The 20,627-nt window shown below is 36.9% G+C and overlaps 1 protein-coding gene across 1 annotated transcript in view; it reads right to left on the reverse strand.

Moving 5' to 3' along the window:
- Nucleotides 1–267: 267 nt before the first annotated feature.
- Nucleotides 268–20,627, reverse strand: part of Serpinb7 (serpin family B member 7) — a 35,353-nt gene continuing 14,993 nt past the window's right edge. The window contains exons 4-7 of the mRNA XM_032899729.1: nucleotides 12,343–12,474; nucleotides 10,417–10,559; nucleotides 3,087–3,233; nucleotides 268–1,396 (exon numbers count right to left, since the gene is read on the reverse strand). Of these exons, the coding sequence (XP_032755620.1) occupies nucleotides 998–1,396; nucleotides 3,087–3,233; nucleotides 10,417–10,559; nucleotides 12,343–12,474 (821 nt within the window). The 3' untranslated portion in view covers nucleotides 268–997. The remainder of the gene's footprint in view (nucleotides 1,397–3,086; nucleotides 3,234–10,416; nucleotides 10,560–12,342; nucleotides 12,475–20,627) is intronic.

Raw genomic sequence — 20,627 nt, forward strand, 5'->3', positions numbered from 1 at the left:
CCTCTGCATCAGCTCCTGCTCCTGACCTGCTTGAGTTCCAGTCCTGATTTTCTTGGTGATGAACAGCAATGTGGAAAGTGTAAGCTGAATAAACCCTTTCCTCCCCAACTTGCTTCTTGATCATGATGTTTTGTGCAGGAATAGAAACCCTGACTAAGACAATAAGCATCATCGAATCAGATCAGTTGTATACTACAAAAGCATTCTATTCCTTCTTCACGGCTTCTTTCCATGATCTAGAAAATAAAGAGCTGGTATACTCAGTCACACTCTACAGGTGTTATACATCTTTATTATGAGAAATATGAGAAACACTCACAATCTCATAAGAATATGAAATAATTTTCTGTAAATAACAACTGCCAACATTTAAAAAGCACTTAATATTTGAAAATTATGTATATATTAAGTCTTACCAAGTAAGCAAAAGGCTATAAATTTGAAGGTATTAATGAAACACTTTGGTTGCTTACCAATCTTAATTCTGTATTTTTGAGTCCCTGGATTATACAGTGATTGGGAAGTCAAGTGTTCTAAAGGAAATTCTAGCATCTTCTTGATTGTCAAGAATGAGTTAGCCTTCATTTTGATTTCTGGGAAACAAATGGGCTTACTTTTTAGATCATTGAATCATGAAGCAGGAATGTCTCTGAAAACTAAGGAATTCAAATGTGAAAGTTTCCACAGGCAGCCCATGCATTCTTTTCATGAGAGAATCAGAATCCATGTTTCCAGATGGGCCTTCGGGAAGAATGGAAGAGTAGATCATGGAGGGAAAGCCAATAATATAAGATGAAGGGAAGTAAATGGGAGTAAAAATGATGAGAGCAGGGACTGAGACTACCAACCAGGGATTGAAAAAGGTTAAGTCACCAAAATAATTTGCTGACTATCAATGAACTGAAACAAATCAAAGCAAACTCATGTACTTCTAATTACAATTCTATTCACTTATGTTTCTTCATGCCTGTTAGTGTATAGAAAACCAAATAGAATTTCAAGGACAAGAGACTTTGCCAGTAAATAAGATGATGCCATTCTTCCTAATGACAAACAGAAAGGGGCGGTCAGCTCTGAACACCGTGGATTCAGGAAGCAGCTTTTCAACAATGTTATTTTCTGTGGCAGCAGTTGCCTCGGTGCCTTCTTCTGAGACCTCTATGAATGACTTGTGCATTAGCTTTGATACATAGAGACGACCTCCAGAGGCAATTCCAGAGAGATCAGCCCTGGACTCAATAAAGATGTCTTCCAAGCCTAGGGATTTCAAGTGGTTCCTCATTTCATAATCTTTCTCTATCTTGAACTGGGGGAGAAACACATTCACATACTGAGATTTCATCTTCCTGCTATTGGTCCAGTCCATTAGATTCTGGAAACTCAGCTTGCTTTCAATCTATAGAAATTTAAAAATTTGGAAACATACTGTTAGAAAAAGAATGACATAACTGCAATGACATCTGGTGTTCTGTGATGACACCCTTGTGGGTTTTTCTATAGAAGTGCATGAAATAGATCTGGAGAAAAATACAAAGAGCACATGAGTGAAAGAATAAATCAAGTATGTTTTAAACAAATTGTTTGTTTAACTTACAAGACTATGACAAGCTATGGTTTGTGCATACTAAATAACATGTCTGATCTCTGTGCAGATTGGAAAAGATAAAGTAGAATAATAGATAGATAACTAGAACAAAAAGGGGTATGTAGGACCATTTGGATGGAGAAAAACGAAGGGGAAAAGGCATAATTATACTCTACTTTCTAAACTTAAAAGAAATAGCTAAAATTTATAAAAATAATTATCAAATAATTATCAAAATAATTCATTTAAAATAGAATTTGGCTTATTGGTTCTGTGAAAGATACTATAATAGAATATCAGTAGACATACAAAAAGAATATGGAAATGAATGATCATCAAAGGAAAACATTTAAACCAGTGCTTTCTAATCATTATCGCATTATGAAAGACACGTAAAGTATAAATGTTTACCATCAGCACTCATAAATGGCTGAAAAATGTTTTAGTTCTAGTTTCAGGGAATCTGATACTTTCTTACACCAAGGATACCAGCCACACATGTGGTACACAGACATGCTATCAGGCAAAATACCCATACACATAAAGTAAAAATTTTTAAAAGGTAATAAATGATAAATAGACCTATATGGCCTGAGATCAAGACCCAGAATCTCATCTCCAGGGAATGGAGTGACAGATCTCTCCCAGTATAATAAACCTTCTAATAGGGAAGCACAGATTCACAACTTTCTGATCTAACACTTGAAAAACAGAAGCTTACAGAGTGAAGTGAGATACATTTGAGGTGTAAAACATACAATCTTGGTTCTACATCATAGCTGCTTGAAACAGTTCACAAGTAAACTTGGCTAGTTTATAATGGGAAGGATTTTTCATAACAGTTGAAATCCCATATGTAGATATCTTTTAAACTCAGATGCCTTGAAATTTTAAATAAACATTTCATATACATCAAACTTATATTTCATAAAGGATCTGAATTAACACAGTCCAACTTAGTTCATTTGAAATTTCTATGTATGAATAACTAGTTCGCAGGTTATCTACAGCTTCTTATTCTGAATTTTACATTTTCTCCTTGATTCTAGCCTTCTTTAGTAACAATTTCCTTGTTATGTAACACACATGTATATGCATGCATGTACACACACACACACACACACACACAGGAAAATAAACATAACTAAGAATATTCTGCACAATGAATATCCTAGTAAGAGCACCAATGGAAGGGGAAGCCCTGGGTCCTGCTAAGACTGAACCCCAGTGAACTAGACTGTTGGGGAGAGGCAGCAATGGGGGAGGGTTGGGAGGGGAACACCATAAGGAAGGGAGGGGAGGGGATGTTTACCCGAAACCGGAAAGGGAATAACACTAAATGTATATAAGAAATACTCAAGTTAATAATAAAAAAAAAAAAAAGAACACAGTTAATAGGACAAATGGCAGCCTACAGGTTGAAAAGGATTTTCACCAACCCTAAAAAAAAAAAAAGAATATTCTGCACACAATAGTCCACTGTAAGGCAACTGTAACTTACTTCAGATAGGTCATCCTCGGGCAACATGATGTACATGCTTATGCCACCATGATATTGTAGCTCAAGAATCTGCATTGGTGGCTCCTGAATGGTAGACAAATTGAACCTCCGTTCTTGATGCATCATATTAACTGCTTTACCAGGACACTGGAAGTCAGATCACAAAGAGGTGTTTACAAGCCTATATCATCTTACCCATTGACCACGTACATGTAAACATGGATTTGTTTAGTAGACCTTGGAGATTTTCTGGTATGTTGCCAGTATTGGTTGTAAGATGCCTTCATCCAAACTGTAAAGGTACAGAGTTTGAGTTGGATCTTTAGCTGATACATTTTTGCTAGAAACTTCAGGTATGGTACCTCACATTTCTGTCTCCTGACCCTAATCTATATGAAAGAAATGATCTATCTTCGATGAATGATCCTGGAGTAGTAGACAATCTGTAGATTAATACAGAGTTACTAGGTGAAAGATTTTCTTGTACTTCATGCATTAGCTGAAATTATTCTATAAATAATAATAAAATAAAAATTAATTAATCAATTTTATAAATCAATAAAATTTAAATTGATTTTAAAAAATTCTTTACTAAATGGCAATATATAATTCTATAGGTTGCTTCTTATATCAAAACCAAAGTATACACTAGAGCAACAAAATCATGTAATTTAGGAATGAAGTCTTAGGAAAATTAAAATTCCCATAAAGAGGTAGATTACATCTGTTATTAATGTAAGAAACAATCTGATTCTTATCTTGAAGGTACCACATAAATTTAGAAATATTATACAGGTTCTTTTTCCTTTTGAAATTAAAATAGATGCACTTGTCAATAATTCTGTAATATCCCTTTTCAGGGTAAAATTTCTACATGGGAGGATAGTAAATTCTGTGGCCTTGAACCTGAGGACTCTTTCCTTCTAGTAAAATTCTTCTTTTGTGTTTCAAAAGAATATACAGAGAAGAACAAATAATACCATGACCCATGGAGAGAAGTAAGAGTATGCTTGTGCCAACTGGGGACTGCTCTGGCTCAGCCACACAGTGCTATTTCTATACGGATGCAGTGAGAGAGTCACATATCTTACAAAGGTTTCTCTAACATCTTCTTTGTTTATTTTATTATGTGTGTTCTACTATTCCCCTCCTTTCACTACATTGTACATTAACAGCACCAACTATGAAATCAGCATTCAAGGTTGCAGCCAATGGAATAGAATTGAAGACCTGGGAATGAACCCACAAACCTGTGGTCACTTGATCTATGACAAAGGAGCTAAAACCATCCAATGGAAAAAAGACAGCACTTTCAACAAATGGTGCTGGCTCAACTGGTGGTCAGCATATAGAAAAATGAAAATCAATCCATTCTTATCTCCTTGTACAAAGCTCAAGTCCAAGTTAATCAAGGACCTCCACATAAAACAAGATACACTTAAACTAATAGAATAGAAAGTGGAAAAGAGAGAAGCGGTGGCAGGACAATGGAGGCTGGCGTAAAGATCTCGCTCTGTGTATTTACAGGTTGTTATCAATGTTCTTAAGGGATGGATGGTACCCGGCTTTGTATGTTTAAGTGGGCAATTATATCTTATCAATTGGATCTAAGATTATTGTGTTGCGTGTTCTTTTATGTGATGGTTTGAGTGTAGCAAAGTGTGTGCAGGCAGGAGACACTGGGCCATCAAGGAGTTGGGATGTGTTTCTGCCAAGTTATCTAGCAGATATCTTGGGGCACTATGGTGCCGGACCAAGTGAGGTAAAAGACACCTATACTTTTTTTTTTTTTTAACTTTTTATATTTTTACAACAACAGATGGTGAACCAATGTGATGGACAAGAATCCACTAGTAATCCTAAGAGTTTCTAAGAGGAGGCTGGTGCCATGTTAAGTCATGTGATATCTCTCGGGAGGGAATTCAAACAAAGGAACAGGGAAGCAGCTTGGACTGGCAGGCTGTAGCTTCCCTTACTGTGTGATAAGTAATGGCAGCTCAGAGAGTTAGAGATTAAAAGCTGCTTTTTAAGGAAAGTTATTTAGAAAGTCTTTCAGGATACTCCTATTCTTTTTAACGTGGGCTCCACGGGAATTTTGGGTTGAAATCCTAGTTAGACAAGCTACTTCTTAATTACAGGTATTATTAAAAGGTGATTAAGTTTGTTTTTAGAAAGAAGAGAGTAAGAGATTACCTGAATCAGGTGGGGATTTTCATCCGTAGTTCAGAATTTAGGGAAAAATTAGTCACTACCTCAAAGTAGAGAGTTTTGATGAATGTCTGTAACACCAGGAAGAGTGAATGCAGACATATATTATAGAAGTTATTAAGGTTAAAGAAAAATCTGTGGCTCTGGGTAGAGAGCTTAATAATATAATTTTATTATATTATTGGATATATTTTGGGTTAAAGTCCTGAATTTTAAGTTGTTTATTGGTATTAGAATTGACAGAAGGTGTTTAAGTTTGTTTTAAGGAGAGTACAGAGATTACCCGAATCACATGGAGATTTTCATCGATGGTACAGAACTTAGGGAAAAATTAGTCACTGTCTCCAAGTAGAGAATTGTGATATTTACAAGTTAGTAAGGTTAAATAAAAATCTGTGGCTCCAGGTAGAGAGCTTGACAAATTGAGATATTTTAGGCTAAAAGTCCTGGTTTGATATGTTGCTTATTGGTATTAGAACTGATAAGAGGTTTTTAGTTTGTTTTATGAATTACCCCGCTAAAGGCCATATGGCTCATTGATGCTGGCTAGCGAGGGTTTGTGGTTACTTTTGATATTTACCACAACAGGAAACTCAAATTCTCTTGAGGGCTCCATGGGAATTTTGGATTCATTTCCTGATATCAGAGAGTACAAAAGCTTATCAGGCTCATTGTTTAGCTTGCTTCCTTTTTAAAAAATTGTTTAATCTTCATAATGGGTGTGACTTTGAGTTTTATGGTTATATTATTACTCTGGGAGAGAGTGCAAGATACAAGCTTTTCTAGTTACAGACGAAGGAACACAGTATTTTGGGAGAAAGATTTTGTCTTTGTGTTTTTAAAAAGTGTGATTAGGCTCTGGAAACCTCACAGAGTCATACTGATCAGAACTGATAGAGGTAGACCGCCTGAAAAAATTAATTCAGGAGAATCAAACAAAAAGAGATTTCAATTCTAAACTTTTGTCTTGAGAGTTGTATTTTACAGAGTGTGCCTACTTGGATTCCTGGTCTCCAGGACTTTCAGCTGGGGACAGTCAGGACACATCAGCTACAGCATTTGCTTCATTCTTCCTACCCCCTTACTCCCAAGGATATCTCAACACCCATGTACAGCTTGAAGAAGTTATGGAGGAGTCGTTGCTCCAATTCCATGGACTTTTGTGGGGCTAAAAGTGGTTATTCTAAAGTTGTTTTTATGAGGAATTTAAATTCGGTTGTAATTCAACAGGGAGGAATTATCTAGATTGAGTTGTACAGTCATAATCTCATTTGGTAACTAAGCTAAAATCACATCTTTGCTTTGATATAGAATTTATTTGTTAAAAGAGTTTAAAAGTACAACGTTTAGAGTCAGTCCTTCTAATGATGTCATTACAAACTTCTGAGTTGATTATACTTGTGAGTTAGGGGCCAACTAGCAAATTCTGGCTTTGTGAGAGTACCTTCAAGACAATATTAAGATATAAAGACAACAGTACAGCTTGTCTTATACAGGTAGATGGTTTTCAAAACCGTCAGAAATCCACAAAATTTGAGATTTAAAGTTATTTATCTTTCGTTGAGACATATCTGCTCCTAACAGTTCCCCTTTGGTGGATTTAATGAAGAATTTGAACATCTCTATCTCCAGGTGAGGCAATACTTTATGGCTAGGCAGCCACTACATAAAACTGCCTGTTTCATCTGCAGACAAATACATCCAGAAAAGGACAAATTATGCAGAATAGTTGACAGATAAACTTTGCCAAGACAGGGTGATCAGACATTCAAAATCTGCATTTCAAGAGTCTGTCAGTTGATTTTGGGCCAGAAGGCTGAAGACTTGTGCTCACATGTTGCTAACAGGGGACTGTGCTAGTGGAGATTTGTCTCTACAACCTCTCAGTTCTGGAAGTTGTGTTAGGCTTCCTATGTGTATAGATATTTGGCCATTCTCAGATTTCTGAGGGAGTTGAAGACTGATTATAGTCTCATAGCCTATCAGGCTATTTAACTCTAAATATACATATTTTATTGTATAGTTATCAGATAGTATACAAATGAGCCAAGGTATAATATAGATTTTAAGCCTTTCTTAAGCTGGAATGGATAACTAAATGTTCTCTTTAACTGATATAGTGATGGACTAGGTGTTGAGTATATCATATGCTTTATAAATTGTAGAATGGTAATAATTGTACTCATTTTATATATAGTGAAAAGGCTTTTTAACTGGACAAAAAGGGGGAAATGTGGTTTACCCTGGAGTTATCTGTATTCTGATGCTAATTTCACTGCCCCAAGGACAGCTGCCTAGTCAAGTACTCAGGAATCAGGTGACTTCACCAGAAACTTCTCCCACTGATTTTGTAAAATACAGGTGAGGGGCAGGTACAGGATAGAAGAAGGTCTGTCATTGGAGGAGAAGGAAGGATGGGTGGAGAGACGTTTGAAGGAAGAGGAGGAGACTGGAACAGAAAGGAGGAGAGAAGAAGAGAGGAGAGAGAGAGAGAGAGAGAAAGAGAGAGAGAGAGAGAGAGAGAGAGGCGGTGGCAGGATAATGGAGGCTGGCATAAAGATCTCACTCTGTGTATCTACAGGTTGTTATCAATGTTCTTAAGGGATGGATGGTACCGGGGTTGGTATGTTCGAGTGGGCAATTGTATCTTATCAATTGGATCAAAAAAAAAAGAAAGAAAGAAAGAAAGAAAGTGGAAAAGAGCCTCAAACACATAGGCACTGGGGAATAGAACACCAATGACTTATGCACTAAGATCAAGAATTGATAAATGGGACATGATAAAATTTCAAAGCTTTGGTAAGGCAAAGGACACTGTCAATAGGACAATGGAAACCAACAGACTTGGAAAAGATCTTTATTAATCCTACATCCAATAGAGGGCTAATATCTAATATATACAAAAAACTCAAGAAGTTAGACTCCAGAAAAACAAATAATCCTATTAAAAAATGGGGTACAATGCTGAACAAAGAAATCTCAACTGAGGAATATCAAATGTCTGTGAGGCAACTAAAGAAATCTTCAACATCCTTGGTCATCAGGGAAATACAATTCAAAACTATTCTGAGATTCCACCTCACACCAGTCAGAATGACTAAGATCAAAAACTGAGGTGACAACAGATGCTGGCAAGGATGTGGAAAAAGAGGAACACTCCTCCATTGCTAGTGAGATTGAAAGCTGGTATAACCACTCTGGAAATCAGTCTGGTGGCTCCTCAGAAAATTGTACATAGTGCTACCTGAGGACCCAGCTATACTACTCCTGGACATATATTCATATAATAAGGACACATATTCTATCATGTTCATAGCAGCCTTATTTATGATAGCTAGAAGCTGGCAACAACCCAGATGTCCTTCAACAGAGGAATGTATACAGAAAATGTGGTACATTTACACAGTGGAGTAATAATCAGCTATTGAAGACAATAACTTCATGAAATTCTTAGCAAAAGGATAGAACTAGAAAATATCCTGAGTGAGTTAACCCAGTCCCAAAAGAACGCACACACATGTTATTCACTCACTGATAAGTGGATATTAGCCCAAAAGCTCAGAATACCCAAGATACAATTCACAGACCATTTGAAGCTCAAGAAGAACAAGTCCAAAATGTGGATGCTTCGGTCCTTCTTAGAAGAGGGAACAAAATACTCATGAGAGGAGATACTGGGACAAGGAGTAGAGCAGAGACTGAAAGACCAACCAGAGACTCCCCACCTGGCGATCCATCCATATTCAGCCACTATTGCTGATACCAAGAGGTGCTAACTGACAGGAGCCTGATATGGATGTCTTCTGCGGGGCTCTGCCAGTATCTTACTGATACAGATGAGGATGCTTGCAGTTAACCACGGAACTAAGCATGGTGACTCCAATGGAGAAGTTAGAGAAAAGGCTGAAGGAGATGAAGGGATTTGCAACCCCATAGGAAGAACACCAATATCAACCAACCAGACCCCCTCAGAGCTAAATTACCAACCATAGAGTACACGGAGGGACCCATGGCTCTAGTCGCATATGTAGCAGAGTGTGGCATTGTCTAGCATCAATAGGAGAAGCCCTTGGTCCTGTAAAGGCTTGTTTCCCCAGTGTAGGGGAATGCCAGAGTGTTGAGGTGGGAGTGGGTGGAGCATCCTCATAGAAGCCTGGGGAAGAGGGGAAACTGGAAAAGGGGATAAGATTTGAAATATAAATACATAAAATTTCCAATAAAAGAAATAATTGTACCTAACACAGAGATGCTATTTAAAAAAAAAAAGACTTCATAGCCTACACAACTACAAAGCTATCATGAAAGGTGATGCGACCAGCAAGATGGGTTTTAAAAAGAAAGCTATGATATTTTTTAAAAATTCCAGTAAAATGCCAAGACATTCCAGGAGACAGGAATGCTGTATCCTGTGCCTTTATTAATGAAATGGAGGCAACCTATACAATGTGCATGGTGAAGAGTGGATGGAAAAAATGCAGAGCAAGTATTTGGTTCCAGACCCTGTCCATCTCAGCCACTGAAGTGCTGACAAGGCCTCTGGAATGTTTTATACTGCAAGTGCAAGACAGGACAAGTTAGAGTTGTATTCTACTATGATTTATTGTATTGACTTGTCCATATACAATTTTCAAAGTGTTTCTTTGCTCATCTTTCTTCTTCACAGAGACACTTAAATCAGGAGATTTCTCAATCAGGCTTTGAATTCACCTTGAGACTGGCCTGTAGTCTACTGAAGGCAAGCCACCAAAGGCAAGCCACTGCTGATACAGTGCTTCCGTGTTTAAAATTCTTGATGTATGACAATGTATGAAGATTTCAATCTATTTTTATAATATGAAACAAATAAAAGTAGGACTTAATTTAAATCTATTCAACAGTATTTCTCTGAAGTTAATATAACATACTGAGTGATTAAAATAAAATTTGGGTATTATTTAACCTGATAATGACTTCAAAGTACGGGGCATCCAACTGCAATTAAACCTGTCCAAGACCATAATGTCACTTCTATAAAGCAAGAGAGAGATCATGCCACATTTGGCAAGACAGATGAAATTTGTGCAAACCCAAATTCTCACATAGGAATAATTAGGAGTGGATCCCTTAATAAATATGTACATACCGTGGGAGACCTGAAATGGCAACTGAGGGTATCACTCTTGGTGAAGGCCGATTTCCACTTGCCTTTGAAGTAAACAGCATTCACTAGCACCATGACAGCTGATGAACTGAGGCTGCTGTCCCCCAACACCTTCTTGATTTTGCCTTTTGAAAATAAGTTAAATGAAACAAGGCTTGTCTATACTGAAACATTTTTAAATGTGCTCACAGACTGTTAATAGGCATGTTTTTTTCTTAATATCATTATTATACAAACAGTTATGGTGTTGGTAACAACATTTTAGTAATAAATATGCCTGGTACTTTCTAAATCCTTAAAGGACAGTATTTGATTTAACTCTCATGAAGTCTTTAAAAATCTGTGTTTTTCTCTCCTGTTAAGGGAACTAAAGCACAGAGACATTAGATAATTGATACAGTCACTGAGCATGAGTATTCATCACTGGCTGTGGGAGCTAAAGATGTTGACCTGCTATCTCAGACTCAACTTGTAACACAACCTCATATAGCTGTGAGATGACATAATAAAGATGTGAGGTTACCATGATGGAAAAATCAAGCCTCACAGAAGGCACTCAAGCAAAGCCTGGGAAATTGCATTTCCAGAAAAAAAAATAAACTCATGTATCACCAAAAATGACTTATAAATAAACTGAAAGAATATGGCCACACAAACACCAAATGAGATGGAGCAGTTTGAGAAGTTTCTTCTAACTTATAATAAATTTACAAAAGTCTAAAGTTTGGTTGTGGTAAAGACCATACAAGAGAAGTGAAATCTGAGGCGGTACATCACTGCTTACAGAAAAGTGTCAGGTGATCCAAAAAATAACCATGAGATTTCAGAAGTGTGATTTTCAGAACAATGAAACCCTGACAGCCAAAGCAGGATTCATCATCCAACAGTAGAGAAGTGCTGGTGAGTGGACGTCCCCAGAACACTGCCAAGGCAGTGCACAAGTCCTCAGAAGTCAGAACTATGTGAACAATTGAAAAAACTAAGTGTTTCCCAGAAATAATCAATTAATATTAATAATCAATCATTTGTTGATCAGTGAAAGTGATAAGATCAACATTTGTCTTAAGATTGAGGTGTTTAGCCATCTTACTAGACTAATAAACCTATATATCCATTTATGACTTAGTTTTAAATGCAAAATTAGAGTCAGTGAAGTGTAAGAGATAAAAATATATTATTAAAAGTAAAAATAAATGCAAATATCACTAAGAAACAGAAGGCCATGGCAACATGATTCCTATCTGGGAATAAGTTCCCAAAGCTTCGTCATGGCACTGGCCAAATCACACTAAAACTGTGCAACTCCAAGTAGAATTTAATTCCATTCCATTAAAAAGACTAATTCCTCCAAATTCACATTAATGAGACTTTTGTTAGTTACATTATTTATTCTTAAAGCTTAAACTATATCCATGAAAGCTTCAAATGGGAGGGGGAATCAAATATGCTTAACTATTTATTGCTTTATATAATGCCACTTAGTTTTCCAAAACCAACTTATGTCATTTCTTTTGATTCATTAAAATATGTATATTATATTTGAGACTTGTAATGGGGAGTAAGCCAAGGCACAGTAATGATATAATGATAAATGAGCAAAGAAAGTGGAGAAATTGTGTTCTTATTTCCAGGATAATGTGTGTTCTGCTAAATGGAGCATAAGTCACATGGTTCATAGTTATGAGGTGAAGCAAAACTCACATACATGAATAATATTCACAGTTCAAATCAGAAAAAGTATTTTTAGAATACTGAAATCAATTAAATAGTATAAAACAACAGCAATCATCACTTTGGATTAGGAGAGGCTATTTTTATATGCATAAAATTTCCCATGTTTCAAGTAGCCTGATTTCAACATTTACATATACCTGACAAATATTGTAAAATATAAAGTATTTTACTTGCCATGTGTTTCATTTTCAATCCATTTATTAATTTTAAATCTGGTTTCTTGTATATCATTTGTAAAGTCAACTCTTTCCACTTTAGCATTGTATAAGTTTTCAGCACACTCCATGAAGCTCTGCAAATAAGAATATAGATTTTATATTAATAAATAGCACTGACCAAGTACAAAAGAAATGTGAAGTTGATTCTTGTTCCACGGCCACCAAAAAGTGAAAACATGAGCAGAGCTATAAAAACAGGCTGGTAGTGAAGGTAATGTTGAACATTAATTTTACTTTTTTTGAATTGGTTTGGGGGATGATGGTTAATGCTCACTGCCTCAACATGTCTTTCACATCATAAATATTCCAGTATCCTCATCTACCCTTCTAGTTTAAAGGCTTTCAAGGTTACTTATCATACATAATATCAGACCACAAACTCTGAACATAGCCTAAAAGGCTTTGCAGCTTATTTCCTCTTTTCTTGTTATCTCTGTATAGTAGGTGCTTTGGTCACACAAGATTCCTTATTCTTCCTCTAGAGATTCATCCATGAGTCCTTCCTTACTGTGAACCTTTGAGAAACACTCCTTCCACTCCAATGTTCCTCATTGTCAGCAAGTGTCCTACTTATTTCCAAGCATTACTTACTGTGTCTAACTCTCCGAAACCATAAGCATGCCCCCAATGAAATGTTTTCTTTTATTATACTTTCCTTGGTCATTGTATCTCTTCAAAGCAATAGAACATTGATTAAGACAGAAAATGGTATCAGGAATGGGGTATTGCTCTGACAGTCCTGACAATGCTGCTTATTGGCCAAGCGTGGACTTTGGAATGTGTAATTAGAAAATCAGTTGAATATTTTAAAAGGGTCTTAATGGGCCATACTCATAGAGGCATGGAAGAAGAAATTAGTAAGTGGCCTAGAGACCATTGTGATATTTTGGTGAAGAATGTTGCTGCTGTCTGCCCTTATCCAAAAAAATTGCCTGAAGCTAATTTGAAGAGTTGTAAATTAATCACATTGGCAGAGGACATTTCAAGACAGTCTAGTATCTACTACAGTATTTGGTTATTAATGGTCATTTTATACAGGTATATAATGAAAAGGAGCATGATAAACAAGGAAAAATATAAAATGTACAGTTTGAGGAGAAAAAGAACATCAGGAAATATAATGGAGCTAAGTCTGGTGCTTGAGGAGATAAAACATTTAAACAAAAACCTGAAGGTAAATAGAATGTAGGAAGTGATGATGACCCCACCCATCTAAGCATCTAATTTATGCAAAGCCACTTAAGAAAAGTTTAAGTGATGAAGAAAACTATTTACATATGTAACTAAACAAAGAAGTTAAATTCCAGCCCCAACTTAGGTGAGAAAAAAAAAAAGCTGCTGAAGTCAGGCTAATTAGGACTTTTCCTTCATGGAAGTCCAGAAAGGCCATTGGATAAAGCTGTAAAGGTGTTACAGACCCCAAGATGATTGGGATGCCAGTGATATGGAATAGATGTAAAGAAGAGCTGTTAACAGGACATGGAACAAGCCCAGGTGTGCTATAGTAAAAAATCTGGACAGAGCTGGAGATCTGAGGAGCACTTTGACATCAGACATGGAGTGTCTTAGGGTTTTATTGCTGTGAACAGACACCATGACCAATGTAAGTTTTATAAAGGACAACGTTTAATTGGAGCTAGCTTACCGGTTCAGAGGTTCAGTCCATTATCATCCAGGCTGGAGCATGGCGGCATCCAGGCAGCCATAGTGCAGGAGCAACTGAGAGTTCTACATCTTCATCCCAAGAAAGACAGGGACAGACTGAGCATCCTCAGGAAACTAGGAGGAGGGTTTCCAAGACCACCCCCACAGTGACACACTTCCTCCAACAAGTCCACACCTTCTAATAGTGTCACTCCTTGGACTGAGCATATGTAAGCCATCAGATGGAGGCACAGAATTTGGAGTGTGCCAAGCTGGGTGTAAGTCTTATATTTTCTTAATGTGTATTTTCTTACTATGCCCTCTTCCCTCCCTTTTGTAATGGTAATATGTATTCTGTTCTCTGGTAGGTTAGAAGTATGTGATCTGCTTTTTTATTTTGACTTTTTCAGGAGGTTAGAATATAGAGATTGCCTTGAGTCTCAGAAGAGACTTTGAACTTAAGATTTTGAATAGTACTGATGTATGAATAGATTATAGAACTTTTGAAGTTTGACAAAATATGCATTTGCATTATGATATAGCTACAAGATTATTGGGATCAGGATGTGGAATGTGGTGGTTTGAATATGAATGGCCCTCACAGGATTATATGTTGAACTTTTATTCATCAGGGAGTGTCACTATTTAGGAGAAATTAGGAGGTTTGTATGCTATTGTTGGAGTAGGTGTTGTCTTATTGGAGTAAGTGAGCTACTGGGTGTGAGTTTTGAGGTTTTAGAAGCCCAAGGCAGGCACAGTGGCTTTATTTCTTTCTGAAGCCTTCAGATCTAGATGTAGAACTTTCAGCTTCTTCTTCATCATCATGTCTGCCTGGATGTTGCTATACTTCCTACCATGATGATAATAGGTTTGAAACTCTGAAAGTAAAACATATGAAACTCTAAGAAAACCACCAATTAGGTGTTTTCTCTGATTATAGTTGCCTTGGAAATGGTGTCTTTCCACAGCAATAGAACACTGACTAACACAGAGTTCAAGGATATTTTGTGTATAATGTTTAGGAATACTACTTACTTTGAGTCAATTGACTTTCTAAACTATAATTTTACTTACTAAGTGTTTAGTACTTCTAGTAGATTTTTGATAAATCATTTACAGATAGATAACTAGTTGCCAGAAAAATAGAGATGGTACATATGTGCTAATATATAATAGATGATAGATAGATGATAGATAGATAGATAGATAGATAGATAGATAGATAGATAGATAGATAGATAGATAGATAGATAGATAGATAGATGGAGGGAGATGATTGACATATATACATGTGATAGGTGAAAGATATATCAACCTTTTGGATAGTTAAGCTTTACTTCTGAGTTGAGTATATTTTATTCCTTTTTCTCAACTAGACATTTAGTATTGTATGTAATGTTACATATAAATAATAAGAGTGACCATCATTGTCTTATTACTGATTTCAGACAAAATTCTTCCAATTATCTTTGATATAGCAATATATATTCTATCTCTACCTATTTACTAAGAATTATTACTATGCAATCTTATTTTTTAATACCTTTCTCTGCACATATTTAGGCGACCATATCGACCATATTTTTTTTTTTTGGTTCTTTTTTTCGGAGCTGGGGACCGAACCCAGGGCCTTGCACTTCCTAGGCAAGCGCTCTACCACTGAGGTAAATCCCCAACCCCCCGATCATATTCTTTTACCCCTTAATTTTATTCGTGTGGCATATTGTATTTATTAATTAATATGTGCTGAAACCATCTTTGCATTCCATACACAAGTCACACTTGGTCATTGTAAATGATTCTTTTAATATGTTGCTGAATTTTACTTGCAAGTGTTTTATTAAAGAATTTAAAAATCCATAATCTAGAAGGAAAGTTGCCATTAATTTTCTCTCTTAGTAGTTTTCTTGTGTAGCTTGTCAGCATTGGCCTTTTAATAAAAATTTGGAAGTATTTACACTTTAGGGTTTTTTTTGGAAGAGTTTCTCAAAGACTGACTGATCTGTCAATATCTGGTAAGCTCAAGACTTCCTGAGCTTTTCTTAGAAGGGCAGCTTTTCATATATAAATCAATGTTATTCATTACAATTCTCTTCAAGTTTCCTGTTCTTTTGATTCAGCATTCATAGGTTGTATGTTTCCAAACACTTTATCATTTATTTTAAATTTTACCACTCATTGACATATAATTGTTCATAAAGATTTCAATATTATTTAGATTAATTTGTTATACTGTCTTATTCTTTACTTTTGGTATTATTTGAGAAAGTTTTACTTGCTACTCTAATTAAATGTTTGTGAATTTTGTAATTGTTCCTCTGTCATCTACTAAATTTCCATATGCTATCATATTCTTTTATTACATTATTTGATAATGCTTCATATGTTTATCTTTTTCCATTTTATTGAACTGTAATACCTTGTTTATATTTGCTTTTTTCTTTTTCACAGTAGGTGTTTACTGACACAAATTTATTTCTTAAATTGTGCTTTTCATTTCCCATAAATAATGGATTGTCTTTTTCATTTATACATAATTTTATTTTACTTTTAATTTCTTTCATTACTCTTTGAGTGGGAAAAATGTTCAAGATTTACTATATGGAACTATTGTGATTAGAATTTTTACAGTGTTTATCATTATTGCCCTGTAATACATACAGCTTGAGGTCAGGGATGGTGATTGCCCAAGAAGTTCTTTTATTGTGAAGAATAGTTTTTGCTATCCTGGGTTTTTGGTTATTCCAAATGAACTTACAAATTGCTCTAACTCTATGTAGGAATTCTGATGGGGGTTGCATTGTATGTGTGATTGTTTTCAGCAAAATGGCCATTTTATTTCCTGCACTTTTTATTAGATATTTTTTTTAATTTTCATTTCAAGTGTTATTCCCTCCAGTTTCCAGGACATAAGCCCCTTATCCCATCCCCCTCCCCATTCTTCTGTAAGGGTGCTCCATCCCCATCCACCCCCCTTCCTGCCGCCAACATTCCCCTACACTGGGGGTCCAACCTTGGCAGGACCAAGGGCTTCTTCATCCATTGGTGCCCAATAAGGCCATCCTCTGCTACGTATGAAGTTGGAGCCATGGGTCAGTACATGTATAGTCTTTGGTTTAGTCCCTGGGAGCTCTGGTTGGTTGGCATTATTGTTCTTATGGGGTTGTAAGCCCCTTCAGCTCTTTCAATCCTTTCTCTAATTCCTCCAATGGGAGTCCCATTCTCAGTTCAGTGGTTTGCTACTAGCATTCGCCTCTGTATTTGACATGCTCTGGTTGTGTCTCTCAGGAGACATCTATATTTGGTTCCCATCAGCATGCACTTCTTAGCTTGATCAATCTTATCTAGTTTTGGTGGCTATATATATATGGGCCACATGTGCGGCAGGCTCTCAATGGCTGGTCCTTCAGTCTCTGCTCTAAACTTTGCCTCCATATTTCCTTCTATGGTTATTTTTGTCCACCCTTTTAAGAAGTGAAGCATCTGCATTTTGGTCATCCTTCTTCTTGAGTTTCATGTGTTCTGTGAGTCGTATCTTGGGTAACTTAAGCTTTGGGGCTAATATCCACTTATCAGTGAGTACATACCATGTGTGTTTTTCTGTGATTGGGTTATTTCACTCAGGATGGTATTTTGTAGTTCAATCCATTTGCCTATGAAGTTCATGAAGTCATTGTTTTTGATAGCTGAGTAGTACTCCATTATGTAGATGAACCACATTTTCTGAATACATTTCTCCATTGAAGGGCATCTGGGTTGTTTCCAGCTTCTGGCTATTATAAATAAGACTGCTATGATCATAGTGGAGCATATGTCTTTGTTGTATGTTGGAGCATCTTTTGGGTATATGCCCAGGAGAAGTATAGTTGGGTCCTCAGGTAGTGCAATGTCTCCTTTTCTAAGAACCCTCCAGACTGATTTCCAGAGTGGTTGTACAAGTTTGCAATCCCACCAATAATAAAGGAGTGTTCCTCTTTCTTCACATCCTTGCCAGCATGTTGTCACCTGAGTTTTTGATCTTAGCCATTCTGACTTGTGTGTGGTAGAATCTCAGGGTTGTTTTGATTTGCATTTCCCTGATGATTAAGGATGTTAAACATTTCTTTAGGTGCATCTCAGCCATTTGATAATCCTCAATTGAGAATTCTTTGTTTAGCTCTGTACCCTATTTTAATAGGATTATTTGGTTCTCTGGAGACTAACTTCTTGGGTTCTTGTATATATTGGATATTAGCCCTCTATCTGATGTAGGATTAGTAAACATATTTTCTCAATCTGTTGGTTCCCATTTTGTCCTAATGACAGTGTCCTTTGCCTTACAGAAGTGTTGCAGTTTTATGAGATCCCATTTGTCGATTCTTGGTCTTAGAGCATAAGCCATTGGTGTTTTGTTCAGGAAAATTTCCCTAATACCCATGTGATCGAGACGCTTCCCCACTTTTTCTTCTATTAGTTTGAGCATATCTGGTTTTAGGTGGAGGTCCTTGATCCACTTGGACCTAAGATTTGTATAGGGTGATTAAAAATGTATTGCTTTGCATACTTCTACATGCTGACCTCCAGTTGAACCAGCACCATTTGTTAAAAATGCTATCATTTTCCATTGGACGGTCTTAGCTCCTTTGTCAAAGATCAAGTGACCATAAGTGTGTAGGTTCACTTCTGGGTCTTCAATTCAATTTTACTGGTCTACCTGCCTGACTCTGTACCAATACCATACAGTTTTTAGCACTATTGCTCTGTAATACTGCTTAAGGTCAGGGATGATGATTCCCCCAGAAGTTCTTTTATTGTGACGAATAGTTTTTGCTATCCTGGGTTTTTGATTATTACAAGTGAACTTACAAATTGCTCTTTCTAACTCTATGAAGAATTGAGTTGAAATTTTGATGGGGATTGTACTGAATCTGTAGATTATTTTCAGCAAAATGACCATTTTTACCATATTAATCCTGCCAATCCACAAGCATGGGGAAATCTGTCCATCTTCTGAGGTCTTCAATTTCTTTCTTCAGAAACTTGAAGTTCTTTTCATCCAAATCTTTCACTGGTTGATTACAGTCACACAAAGATATTATTCATTATTTGTGACTATTGTGAAGGATATTGTTTCCCTAATTCTTACCCAGCCCCTTCATCCTTTGAGTAGAGGAAGGCTACTGATTTACGTGAGTTAATTTTATATCCAGACACTTTCCAGAAGTTGTTTATCAGCTGAAGGAGTTTTCTGGTGGAATTTTTGGGGTCACTTAAGTATACTATGATATCATCTGCAAATAGTGATATGTTGACTTCTTCCTTTCCAATTAGTATTCCTTTGACCTCCTTTTGTTGTCTAATAGATCCTAGCCAGATTGTTGTCTGGCTAGGATTTCAAGTACTATATTTTATAGGAAGGGAGAGAGTGGGCAACCTTGTCTAGTCTCTGATTTTAGTGGGATTGATTCAAGTTTCTCTTCATTTAGTTTAATGTTGCCTGCTGGTTTCCTGTATATTGCTTTATTGTTGGTGGGATGGCAAGCTGGTACAACCACTCTGGAAATCAGTCTGGCAGGTCCTCAGTAAATTGTACCTGAGGACCCAGTTATACTACTCCCAGGCATATACCCAAAAGATGCTCTAACCTATAACAAGGATACATGCTCCACTGTGTTCATAGCAGCCTTATTTATAGTAGCCAGAAGCTGGAAACAACCCAGATGTCATAGAGAAAATATGGTACGTTTACACATTGGAGTACTACTCAGCTATTAAAAACATGAAATTCTTAGGTAACCCAGTCCCAAAATAACACACAAGATATGTACTCATTGATATTAACCCAAAAGCTTGTAATACCCTAGATACAATTCACAGATCATAGGAAGCTCATGAGAAGGAAGACCAGATGTAGATGCTTCAGTCCTTTTTAGAAGGTCGAACAAAATACTCCAGGGAGGTAGAGGGTGGGAGGGACTTAGGATAAAGAGAGAAGAGGGAGAAGGAAAACGGGGGCCAAGATCAGGTTTAGGAGGAGATGGGGATGACATGTATAGGTCAGGAATTTGACCAGAGCTTGATAGCAATGAGGTATGGGGAACTGGGGGTAGCCACGGGCAAGTCCCAGATGCCAGGAAAGCAAGAGGCTCTCAGGACACAACAGAGATGAGATTAGCTCAAATGCCCAACAATGTGGGGAGAGACCCTGAAGAGACCATATCCAGAGGTGAGGCAAGGGCAATGGTTGGGGGATGGGACCACACACCCATCTCCAAACTTTTTAGCCAGAACTGCTGCCTAAAGGAAATACCAAGACAAAGAGTGAAGCAGAGACTGAAGGAACAGTCATTCAGAGACTGCCCCACCTGGGGATTCATCGCATATAGGGACACCAAACCCAGACACTACTGCAGATGCCAAGAATTGCTTGCTGACAGGAGCCTGATACAGCTATCTTCTGAGAGGCTCTGCCAAAGCCTGACAAATACAGAGGTGAATGCTCACAGGCAACCATCATTCTCAGCATGGGGACCCAAATGGAAGAGTTAGAGATAGGACTGAAAGAGTTGAAGAGGTTTGCGATCTCATAGGAAGAACAACAGTATCAACCAACCAGAC

Source organism: Rattus rattus, chromosome 4 (genome assembly GCF_011064425.1).
Source record: "Rattus rattus isolate New Zealand chromosome 4, Rrattus_CSIRO_v1, whole genome shotgun sequence".
NCBI classification, from domain to species: Eukaryota; Metazoa; Chordata; class Mammalia; order Rodentia; family Muridae; genus Rattus; species Rattus rattus.